Source organism: Sminthopsis crassicaudata, chromosome 3, assembly GCF_048593235.1.
Source record: "Sminthopsis crassicaudata isolate SCR6 chromosome 3, ASM4859323v1, whole genome shotgun sequence".
Classification (NCBI taxonomy): Eukaryota; Metazoa; Chordata; class Mammalia; order Dasyuromorphia; family Dasyuridae; genus Sminthopsis; species Sminthopsis crassicaudata.
In genome coordinates, this window is record NC_133619.1 from 166,656,584 (window position 1) to 166,669,982 (window position 13,399).

Here is a 13,399-nt window from a genome sequence, read left to right on the forward strand (position 1 = left end):
TTCTTAACTACCATGTCTTAAAACTAGATCACTCTAGCTCTCATTGATTGATCAACAAAAGGTCCCAGGCCAAGCCCATTTGTTTTGTTTTGTTTTGTTTTTGGCCCTAATTGACTGGCAGTGAAAGTAATTGTTGCTCTTTTGGCCAGAAATCCTGACCACCTTCCCCTCCCAAGTTGATTTTATATATGTGGGTGTAGGTGTGGGTATGTATGCATATATATATATATATATATATATATATATATATATATAATATATGTATGTGTGTGTGTGTATATATATATATATATATACACACACACACATACATATAGGCATGTTCATTTGTCCTGATCACTATCTAACCATTGGCTCTGAAGCTCTGAAGGAATAGTGAGGTAGATGACTTTGAACAGCATTCCCTCACTCAAATCTAATTTACTTGTATACCATGATGTCCTTGATGTCATAGTCAGTCATCTTCTGAAGCAAAGGACACACAGCAGTATTTACCATGTGCTAGATACTTTACTGTAATGTTCTGTTGTCTCCAGAAACTGCCAATCACTCTCTGGGAGGATATCTGCTGTCTCAAATCTATCCCAGACTTGACCCTTCTTCCTCCAGAGAGCCGTCCCAACTCCATCCCAGAGTAGACTCACTCCTTGCTCAATGTTGTCTTCTTTTATTCTCCCAGAGAATGGGGGTGTGAGAACTCAAGAGCTTGTGGGAAAAATACTTCAATCAAAGAACTTGCTCCTTTTAAAGGTTGTGTAAACTCCTTTTCATATGTAAACTTCTCCTCAGAAGTTCAAAGGGGTAAACTCCCCTTAAAGGCCAGAACCAAAGGTGTGAACTAGAGAATTGTTAAGTACCACCGATTTAGCATTTAGTAAGAACCTAACACTTTACTATGCAATAAGGATACTAATACAGTTAAAAAGAAAGGCAATCTTTGATCTAAAGGAACTTACACTGGAATAAGGGAAGGCATCACATCAAAGATAGCTGAAAAGCGTAAGTAGGAGTAGTGAGAGGAAGGAAAAGATCAACATATCCATTTTGAGGTATGTTGTTGGATATAGAAATTGCAGGACAGAAATCAATTTTGGTTTTCCTAATTCCCTTTGAAAAATGGAGACCCAGAAGGAACTCAATAAGAAAAGGAGGCCAAAATGGCCAGTAAATGTTCCATGGTGCTGAAGTTCCAAGATGAACTACAGCTGAGATACTGAGTGGAAATTAGAATCCCAGCTATGAGGGAAGGGAATTTTATATGAATGAGAGAAGGGATAGGAATTTATTAAGTGCTTAGTAAATGCTAAGATTGTACATTGAAGAAATATAGATAAAAATGTGACTCTTCTCAGAAGCATGCATTGTAAAAGAAGGCAATATGACATACAGTAATATTCAACTATAGGGAAGATTGAAAAGTCCACCAAACCTTATAGTATTATAGCAAGACAATTAATTATAATTCTTTGTTAATTTTATTTCTATTAATAAAAGCATGTTAATTTATGATGTTGATACGATTTCACAATGACAGGGACTTTTGTGATAAGAAATGGTGGTGCTGAAGAATTGGGGTCTACAATACATGAAGTGACCATTGCCAGTTCAATTATCCATAGAAATTACTTCTCTAGTCAATGACTATGGTGGCCAGATTGAATACAAGCAACTATTTGCTTAATTATTCAACCCTCTTCTGTAGTTATTTCTCTGACCTTGTCTCTAATTAACACTGCAATTAGTAAAAACCTTATCTCAATCACTTTACCTCCAAAAATCTCTAGGTAAACAAGAAGTCCGAACAAGATGATCATAGATGAGCAATAAATTATGGAAAGTTAGAAATGGAAAGTACCTAATTAGAAAAATTGTAAATTGTCTATTCATTCTCTCTGTCTCTGTCTCTCTCTCTCTCTCTGTCTCTGTGTCTTTTTCTGCCTGTCTTAGGGTTACAATCTCAAAGGCTTCTTTTACTTAAATATTCCATGAGCCAAAAAATATGATAAAATTACTATTTAACTGCTCATCTAAAGTTTTAGTAGGAAGTATTGTAAACTATATATTGCTATATTGATATGATTTATTAATGTCACAGGATTTCATTAATTTGAACATATACCTGAAAAGTTATTATGAAATAGTAGCCTATAGTTATGAGTTGAAATTTTCTGACATTTTAAAAGTAGCACTTAAAATAAATTATTGAATCTTTAATTTGAGTTAGGAGTGAGGCAGTATGTAATAAAGAATATAGAGTTAATGTAGGTCTTTGGTTTTTAGTGACTACTAAGAACTTTTTTTTTTTTTTTTAACTGTAACCTTGGTAGCTATACATCTGGTCAACACCCTGAGCCTATAAGAATCTTCAGGATGAAATGAAGTGTAAAATGTTAAATAATTGATATTGAACAATAAGAAAATTGCTTCTGACAGCCCAGGAGATTAGAGAAGAGTTGAATCCTTGTAGCTTCGATTTTTATCAACCAAGCAGACATCATCTTTGAATGACACTGATGAAATATTTAGTCAGGGAATCCCCAACAGAATGTTGTGTCTCAGCCTCACAAAATGTGTGTTTCTGGCACAGGCATGAAAGTTGACTAGAAGTAATTATTCTGTGGAACTGTAGTCTTTCTGGTATATGTCACAGGCTCTTCTTAAGCATTTTTATTTGAAATGTTCACTTAATTTCTCAGACATTTAAATGTTCTCATATCCTTCCTCATTCACCAGGACTATAATGATTGAAATTATAGGACTTTTTTAAAGCTGTCTAAACTAATAATGGCGATCTCAATGTTTCCTGAGTCCATATTATTTTATTTTCATGTAATTGTTTTCCAATAAAAAGGAAAAAAAAAACTTATTTTTCTTATTTTTAGGAAATACAGAACTTTTTTATATAAAAGTAACATTTATATCTGGCACACATTAAGAAGAAAATTATGAACTAGTTACGTATAATGACAGCTATTCTGAAAAGTCTTTATTTAGCCAAGTATTTATTGTTATTATACTACATTAGATATGGAAAAATTCTTGTGGATAAAAGATGCTAACTTCATGGACATTTTTGTAAGAATCCTATGCATTTTAAAAAGTGCAGCTACTTAGAGAAATAATTTAGAAATTCTATTTTTTCTCTTTTTAACATATTTTTAAAAATACTCATTTCCCCCCTTATTTCAAATGTGATATAAATCAAGATGTTTTTGATTAGATATTTTCTGTTCTAATATAGATTACTAATCACCTATAACTCCTCATGCTTTGTAATTATTTCCCATATGAATCCTCCACAGGGGATCCCTTCAATGCATTAGAGATATACCTCTAATTATAAAAATAAAGTTATTAATATTAAAAGTACAATCCTATTGTTCTTCATTTTTCCTTTGCCTAATCTCTGTCTTTCAATCAACAAGAATTTCAAATGTCTGCTACATGTCAAATAATAGAAGTTGTAGATACAAATATAAAAGTGAAAGAGGATCTGGGGACAATTAGATGGTGTGGTTGTGGAGTTAAAGAGAACTTGAGTTAAAATCTGGCCTCAGACACTAGTTGTGTGACCCTGAACAAGTCACTTAACTCTGATTACCTCAAAAAAAGAGAGATTTTGTCCTCAAGGAGTTTAGCTTCTTCTAATGGGATTCGTATACTGGAATGGAGTATACAGGGAATGGAACTTTGTTCTAATCTGTCATAGAAGTTCTGACTGAAACTAGTGAGTAATTGATTATTCTAGCATTTTGAAGACTAATGAAAATATTTCTTTGATCATTATTCTTTGAAAAAGAAGTGAAAAACTGTTTTTGATAGGACAGAGGGGAGTGTACATTTGGCAGCACAACAAATGATAAGATGCTTGCCTAGAATAGCTGCACCCTAATGTATACCTGGAGAGATAAAGAACATTATATAGCAACTACTATGTATTAGGCACAATATTTATAAATATTATCTCATTTGCTCCTCATAATAACACTGGAAGGTAGATGCTTTTATTTTCTCCATTTAACAGTTGATGAACTGAGACAAAGAGATGAAGTGACTTTCTGACGTGTACAAAGCTAATAATTACCTGGGGTCTGATTTGAACTCATCTCACTAACTTCAGGATGCCCCATTCTTAAATATTTATCAAACCCCTTAATTGTTTTAAAATGTTTCCTTCTATACACATTACTTCTATGTGGATTTTTTCAAGTCCAGGATGTTCTTCTGGCTTGGTGAGTTCAGATGCTATTTTCACTTCTAGAACACTTATCATTGTAGAAGTGTTGAGCACTTTATCTCATTCAGGTTAATTTTTTGTTTGTGTTCAGGTTTATCTAGAAATGTGCTTTAGATGATATTTTGCCTCTAATACTAAGTCTTCTCATCCAAAGCTTTCTGTGGCTTTTAAAAAAAATACACACACATACATATAGGTTAAACAATGTTTTTACATATTTTCTTATAAGTCATGTTGGGAGAGAAAAATCAGAACAAAGGAGAAAAACCAGGAGAGAATAAGACAAAATAAAAAGAAAAAATAAATGAAAATATCATGTGTCAATTTACATTGTCTCCATAGCTCTATCTCTGGATGAGGATGGCATTATCCATCCAAAGTTTATTGGGATTGCCTTGGAGAAGAACCAAGTCTGTCATAGTAGAGCATTGTACAATTTTACTCTTGCTGTGTACAATGTATTCCTGGTTCTGCTTGTTTCACTCAGAATCAGTTCATGTATATCTTTCTAGGCTTTTTTCAAATCAGCTTATTCATTATTTTTATAGGACAATAATATTTAATTACTTTCATATACCATAACTATTTTCCTAACTGATGGGCATCTACTTATTTTCCAACTGTTTACCACCACTTCTATGACTTTTTGATGTGATTCTACACCCAATCTTTCTTTCTGATTTTTTCTAAATGAGATTGTAACACTGTTAATTGTTGCCATGTTTTTCTACTTAGTAAAGAAATTAAATGTTTGCTTAGCTGAAATAGTTTCTGGACCCTTTTGCTGTCTTTGTCACATCATCTCTTTTACTTCAGTCAAGTGCTTCTAAGAAATTAAAATAGAGTCAAGTTCTTTACTTCTACTTCCCATTTTTCAAAATAGAACAGATTTAAAATAGATCAGGTTGAGGTTATTTGAATCATTCTTAGTTTTTATCTCTAACTTTTTTCTCATTTGGTGTTGATTTTGAGTTTTTCCCCAAATGAGTTAAATTGATTTTATACAAAGAATAGTTTGCAAAATGAACATGTAAGATACACTTAAATTTATTTGCAACTTCTTTGCTTCTTCTGGATTCACTGATAATAAGAATATTACAATAACTATCTCAGTACTTCCCTAATAGTAGCAACTTGCCATTCATTAAACTGAGATTGCACATTGTGTATTTGCAATTAAATTAATGTTTTACGGATAACCTAAAAACTTTTGATAAATAACAATAAATTTTTCTATCTTTTCTTCAGTTATGCTGCAGGCATGGTAGAAATAGAGGGCACCACTCTAAAATAAAATTTATATTTAAATGTGTTTTGCAGCTCACTGTGGCCAAAGAACTACTCTCTAAATGCAATCTTTTAGCATTTTCTGAGTTTTTTCCTTGTCTCCCATTATTAGAAGATAAAAATTATATTGCAATGATGTATGCATATATAGTTGACATTTTTGTTCAAGTAAAAGCATGAAGAAACACATTTTATCATCTTTTGATAAACAATTTGTGTGTTATTTCTCTTTTTAAGTGATAATCATTAAGAAATTAAAGATAAGTTTAAATTATTAAAGAAATCAAGTGTGAATTGGTGATGTTATACTTGGTTGCAGCCTGAGAAAATTATGATATGTGTGTGTGTGTATGTGTGTAAATATTTCTGCCAGTAGTTTAATACCTAAATGAAAGACTTCTGTTTTAGGAGAAAATCCAAAATGAACTTTCTTTAGTAATAAGTTAGTGAAGTATATGAAATGCTTTGCTGATGATTAGAAAGACTCTGTGGAGTTATTTTATAAGACCCTAAATTATTAATCATAGCTTTATCCTTATAGCTAAAATAAAGCCCAAATAAATATGACTTTAAATATCAAATATTTGAAATATACTCACTAAATTTCCATGCATTTGTGTACAGAAACTGAATTCTGAACAGCTTCTTTCCATTCCAGTTTTAGTAATGGTAATATTATACTGAAATTGACTTTCCGCCTTGACCCATTCTAGGGTTAAACATAATACTATTTAAGTTGTTAGGAAATAACAGAAATATTCTACTTCCTGAAGGTATTTTTTGCCTGATTTGACAACTGTTAAGTGGTATACTGGTAACAAGCACACTGCCTTTGTGACAGAAACTCTCTTATTAAAACAGATTTGAGAGATTTGTCCTTTGGCCTGATGATAAATATGCAATTTTCCTTCCAATAGAACTTTTCAGCAATTACAAAAATTCATGAAGTATTATCATCATCATTATCATCATCATCATCATCATCATCATCATCATCATCATCATCATCATTATCATCGTCATCATTACTATGGTAGCCATTAATATTTTTGATGTATAATTAAAATTGTAATGTCATACTAAAAAGTGAATGAATTCAAATGAAATTTATTGTAAGATTATTCTTTTCAGGTCAAGCTGATGCCTCCAGCTCCCAATGATGACCTAGCAACATTGAGTGAACTGAATGACGGCAGTCTTCTTTATGAAATCCAGAAACGTTTTGGCAACAATCAAATATATGTGAGTCATTTTAAAATTTTCGGTTGTAGTGCATCTTGGTGGATATCTTGATCTATCTAATACTGCATAGACTAGAAAATTATAAAAGGTGAAGTCATGACATTCCAAAAATACATAAATACTTGTATGATATGAATGCATTTAAGTTACTATAATTATATAGAGAGACTTCTGAGTACCTCTGTCTAATCCTGTCACATGCTCTTCAGTACTGCTTGTAAAAAAGAGTTTTTAAAGACAGTGAATTTAGTGCCATTTCTCACAGAATCTAAAAGTTCAAAGGGGATATTCCCAGGATGGAACTTCATGAACAGATCTAAATTTATATACATTATTGAAAACTTTAAGAATATTCATTATTTCTGTGAAAATAATTCTTTTGATAATTTAAAACTCTTATGTTCTACAAATAATTTTAAAATGTGTCCCCTTGTCTACTTTAGTTTATGAGATCTGGAAACTCAAACAAAGAATACTGTATTGATTGTGAATGTAGTATTCTGAATTTACTTGGGAATGAAAATTTCCCCTAAATTATGATGAAATTTCATATGTTTGGGATTACAGGGAATATAAGTAATTTATATATCAACATGATAATAGGAATAATGAATAAGATTTTGATTAAAAATCACATGGAAGTTTTTATTTGTTGGTTTAAATATCATCATTTTAATGTGTAATTTTCTAAATGCTTGAAAATAATTCAGACACCTGGTAAAGTAACGAATTTGAATGTGTGGGGAGGAAAAGGTCTGTAACTATGGATATGTATGTTGGGAGGAGTGCATATTAAACATAGGGTAATTCTGGCAAGTACAGGTAATTTCTTTAGTGAAATTAATCTACATATCTCTGAATTTCTTTTGATTAGTTGTAAAGTCCTGACTAGCTCTCTGGAGGACCTAGAGATTAGCTGGAGTCCTTGGTCTTAGTGGAGGAGTGAAGGAGGCATGAGGGCCTGGTGGCTGGTCAAAGGTGGAGTCTGGAATCTGGCATCTTCTCTTGTGTCTGTGGCTGAGAGCTGTTGCTGAGAGAGTGTTCTGAGTCTAAGACTCCCTTTACATACTCCAGTAGGATTATATCACTACCTCACACTGAGTATGTGCAACCACACTGAGTATGTGCAACTACAGAACATTACATCACCATGTTACCCAAAGTATATGCCAACAATCTATACTGACTACATTATTATATTACATTAAGTATGTGCTTATATCACATTGAGTAGGTACTTAACTATAAATACCCTGCTGTCCTAAATTTAAGTATACCTTTTCAGAGTTCCTTCCCTCTACAATCAGTCTTCATTTTTTTTATTTGTTTCTCAATTTAATAAGAAGCTGGTTAGATTATTTCCATTTAAATGTAAGGTATACAAATCTCCTTGTGATTAATAAATTATCAACTATTGATTAGTTTAAGGAAATGTACCACAGCAACCCAAGTCTTAAAATAAGATAGTGTAAATGTACTTTAAATAAAATTCTTCTATCAAATTGAATAAAATTTGAAGTATTTGAGGCAAAGGTTTGCCAAATCTAGGTATAGCTACCTGGAATGTCATTTTGTTGTGCTTATGGCTGAAATTTTCATGTTGTTATGGGAACATGGTGAAAACATAAATTTTGAACTTGTATTTGTTTGCCTAGTTTTAGACTTCAGATCAATTCTAATGTATTTCATTAGCCAGCAAAGAATTCTTAAGCATCTATTATGTTTTAGGTACTACTCTTAAGAGATTGTGATTAATCTTCAGCATTCATTTATTCATGACTTAAATTGCCCAATGATTGCTCCCATTGAGAAAGAACATTGAGAGCTGAATGAAAATGTTTTCCTTTGAAAATGTTTCATTTTGAGCTTTAATCCATAGAATAGAGAACCACTCAAATTAGCTACAGATAAGGCTAATTCATTTTTTTTAACTGGAGTTTCATTACTATCAAGTATGAGAAAAAAAAAAAAAAAAAAAAAAAAAAAAGGCTGCCAAGGAGACTCTAGAGGACTGATTAAGGAATAATTACAAATTGTTTGTACTTAACCATTAAATGTCAATAATATTTTTATTAGACACCATCAAGGTCATATTCTCTGGTCTTTTCAGGGTGTGGACATGATCTTGTCTTGAAAAGGGCTATGCTAACAGAGGACAATCTTTGGAAGCTCCTATTAAGATGTAAAGGCTTTAATTATGGCCTGGCAATAAACTGTCTGTTATCTAATGACTAATTTCAATAAGTTCAAAAAGGGTTACCCTTTTAATATCTAGAATTCTAAATGCTATACTTGTGATATTGAGTACTTTTTTGTCTTTCTTGAAAGTTTCTTATGAAAGTTGATGGAATATCGTCATCATGATGATTCATTGCCTGAATTGTCTTATGACTTCATGTTATTTGTAAAATGAGAGTATTAGACTAGATGGAACCTTAGTTTGATTCCCTGGACTTTTATTATATTTATTTTATTATTTCCTCCAAAATAAAATTTGACTTTTATACATACACATATGTGTATAATATATTGTATGTATAATAGTTATATAATAATATAATAATTATGTATATATTTATATGATATTTATTAGGTATTAGATCAAGGATTTCTTTGTAGGTTGAAACCAAAGAGACCAAGACTTGGGACTTGAAATTCAAATATATTCTTGACCACCTTCTCTTTCTTAAAGGGTAGGTAGATATTTAATCAGACATCTTGCAAAAATAAAAACATTCTATCCCCAAATAGTCTCTGGCTATTTTAAACATATGTAGAAGATAGATTATGCTTCATGATTTTAAGAAAAATGTAGACTAGAGATTAGGGAAATTAAATCCTTTAAATAATCCCCAGAATTTGAGATTATGTACTTGTATCAGGACAAAATTAGGAGAGAAATCCATTGTCTGTAAACTCAATTAAGTTAGGTACAATCTCATTTAAACTTTCCCTTTGGACCTATCATACTATTCTGCACTATGCAGAGGTGATACTTAATGAATGTTCAATTTTATGGAGACAAAGGCTCATTTGTCTATGCTAAGGCACTGTTGAATATTAGAAAATTCATTGTTGGTTGTTGCTGAGTAGTTTTCAATCTGACTCCATTTGAGGTTTTCTTGACAAAGGTCCTGAAGTGCTTTACCATTTCCTTCACCAACTCATTTTATAGATGAGGAAACTGAGGCAAACAGGAGTGAGTGACTTGTCCAGGGTTACACTACTAATAAGTGTCTGAGACCACATTTGACTTCATTCCTTTTGATTCCAGCCCCAGTGCTCAATCCATTACATCATGCTGCTGTTCATAGGCAGTTCTCTAATTTAGCTATATTTTTCTAAATACATACAATTAAAAATGTGCAGAAAAAAAAATCCAAGGAAGAAGTATCAAGAGACTTAAGCAGTCTTTTTCACCAGAAAATTTCAAATAGCTTTAACTTCTTCAGGTCAAAGATTTTTTTCTTCCTAGTAAAGGAGTAGATACTTGTTCTTCTCCCAAGTAAATACTGAAAGTCTAGCTGTTTAAGATCAGCTTAAAATGTAAGAATAGGATGTTTCCCTGTGACCCACTACTAAACAGAAATTTCCAGTTTAATGAAATTTTTTTATTAAAGCTTTTTTATTTTTCAAAACATATGCATAGATAATTTGGCAACATTAGCCCTTGCAAAACCTTGTGCTCATTTCCCCGAACTCTTTTTTCCAACCCCCCTCCAGATGGCAAGTAGTACAATATATATTAAACATGGTAGAAATATATGCATACATATTTATACAATCATCTTGCTGTACAAGAAAAATCAAATCAAATCAGAAAAAAATGATGAAGAAAATAAAATGTAAGCAAACAACAATAAAAAGAGTGAGAATGTTATGTTGTGTACCACACTCAGTTCCCACAGTCCTTTCTCTGGGTGTAGATGGCTCTTTTGATCACAAGACCATTGGAAATGGTCTGAATAATCTCATTATTGAAGAGAGCCATGTGCATCAGAATTGATCATCATATAATATTGCTGTTGCCCAAAAAGGTCAAGAATTTCAAGGGAACTAATTTAAAAAAATCAAATGAAGGTGGCCTATCTATACCTGACCTAAAACTATATTATAAAGCAGCAGTCACCAAAACCATTTGGTATTGGCTAAGAAATAGACTAGTTGAGCAGTGGGATAGGTTGGGTTCACAGGACAAAATATTAATAACTATAGCAATCTAGTGTTTGACAAACCCAAAGACCCCAACTTTTGGGAAAAGAATTCACTATTTGACAAAAAACTGCTTGGAAAATTAGAAATTAGTATGGTAGAAACTAGGCATTGACCCACACTTAACACTGTATTCCAACATAAGATCAAAATGGGTTCATAATTTAGGCATGAATAATGAGATTATAAATAAATTAGAAGAACATAGGATAGTTTACCTCTCAGACTTGGGGAGGAGGAAGGAATTTATGACCAAAGAAGAACTAGAGATAATTATTGATCACAAAATAGAAAATTTTGATTATATCAAGTTAAAAAGCTTTTGTACAAACAAAACTAATGTAGACAAGATTAAAAGGGAAGCAATAAACTGGGAAAACATTTTTATAGTTAAAGGTCCTGATAAAGGCCTCATTTCAAAAACATATAGAAAATTGACTATAAGAAATCAATCCATTCTCCAGTTGATAAATATTCAAAGGATATGAACAGACAATTTTCAGATGATGAAATTGAAACTATTTTTACTCATATGAAAAGGTGTGTTCCAAATCATTATTGATCAGAGATACCACTATACACCTGTCAGATTACTAAGATTTCAGGAAAAGATAATGATGAATGTTGGAGGGGATGCGGGAAAACTGGTATACTGGTGGACTTGTGAATGGATCCAACTATTCTAGAGAGCAATTTGGAACTATGCTCAAACAGGTATCAAACTGTGCATACCCTTTGATCCAGCAGTATTACTATTGGGCTTATATCCCAAAGATAATATTAAAGAAGGGAAAGGGATCTGTATGTACAAAAATTTTTGTGGAATCCCTTTTCATAGTGGCTAGCAACTGGAAATTGAATGGATGTCCATCAGTTGGAGATTGGCTGAGTAAATTATGGTATATGAATGTTATGGAATATTATTGTTCTGTAAGAAATGACCAGAAGGATGAATACAGAGAGGCTTGGAGAGACTTAAATGAATTGATGCTAAATGAAATGAGCAGAACCAGGAGATCATTATACACTTCAACAACAATACATTTATCTTTCCATTTGTAGGTTCATATGTATTTTCTTCCCATATATAGTCTTTCTTTTTAAAAAAATAAATATTCTTACAAATTACAGAGAGGATACATGGTTGAAGGTAGGACATTGCTACATAAAGTAGATTAAAAATGTACCATGTAAGGATTTGAGAACATACTAAACTAGGCACTATGGAAAAAAGACATTTTTAAAAGAAGTATATTAAAATAAATATAAATTAATTTTAAGAGGCTATGATAGCAATTGGAGAAGCAACCTAATTGATGCACATTATCCTGTTTTAAAAAAAAGTTAGCATGACAAAATTGGAAATTATTTAATAATTGCTTGAAGCAAAATACAATGTCAAATTTATTAAGCAATAGATCATACAATTTTTAGCACATGTTCGATATATTGAATCTGGCACCATGGATAAAAAGACATATTTTTAAAAGAAATATGTTAAAAATAAATATAAATTATTTTTAAAGGGCTATTGTAGCAATTGGAAAGGTAATTAATAAAAGATTCATATAATAGATGAAGTCTGAACTGAGCTTAAAAGAAATTAGGACCATAAAAATAGTTTAATTTCTCAAATGTGATCCAGTTAATTCCTATTGTGTTTTGAATCCCTAATCACTGTCCATCTGTAATAGATGTCCAAGATACAAATATTGAATCAACAAGTATTTAATGCTTTTATGCTTCTTTTTAATTTAGTTTCAGAGGGGCAGTTTTCTAAGCATCTGATTTTCACTAATAGGACTTTGTAATATTGTATTGGTTGCTAAAATTAACAATCATGTTGTCTGTAAAAAGAAGAGCAGTAAAATATCTTCATCATTATTAACATTATCTTACATTTGAATATAATGTACACTCAATTAGAACATTATTCCTTTTTGCATCTATTATTGAACCTTGTGTGGCAGCAAAAAAGAGCATTAACTGAGATTAGGAATTTAAATTCATGTTTGATATTTATTATCTAAGTGACATTGGAGAAATCATTTAACTTCCCTGGTTTCAGTTTCCTCATCTATAAAATGAGGATGTTGGACTTATATAGCTTCTAATGTACATTCCAATTTTGATTTTAATATTTTTGAGAAGGGATTTTTAATGATGGTTAGTCACTCAAGGTCTTGTCTCCTATCCTTCAATTTTGTTGGAAAATAAATAGTAAGAACTTATATTATCAGTAATTAAATTAGCCATTGTAAAACTATAAAGATACAATATGATGTAGAAAATCATCTGTGAAAATATTTTCTTTTTTTCATCATCTTTTCATCTTAAATATTCCTTATGAAGATCTAGTTTTTAAAAGAGAGAGATTCATACTATAGTCAGTGTGTGAACTTAGAGAACCATTATCTCATC

The 13,399-nt window shown here is 31.4% G+C and overlaps 1 protein-coding gene across 9 annotated transcripts in view; it reads left to right on the forward strand.

The window, feature by feature from the left end:
- Positions 1 to 13,399, forward strand: part of MYO16 (myosin XVI) — an 899,069-nt gene that overhangs the window by 460,681 nt on the left and 424,989 nt on the right. For all 9 annotated transcript variants that reach the window (XM_074299517.1, XM_074299521.1, XM_074299522.1 and 6 more), the window contains one exon: positions 6,656 to 6,766. In XM_074299517.1, coding sequence (XP_074155618.1) covers positions 6,656 to 6,766 — 111 coding nt within the window. The remainder of the gene's footprint in view (positions 1 to 6,655; positions 6,767 to 13,399) is intronic.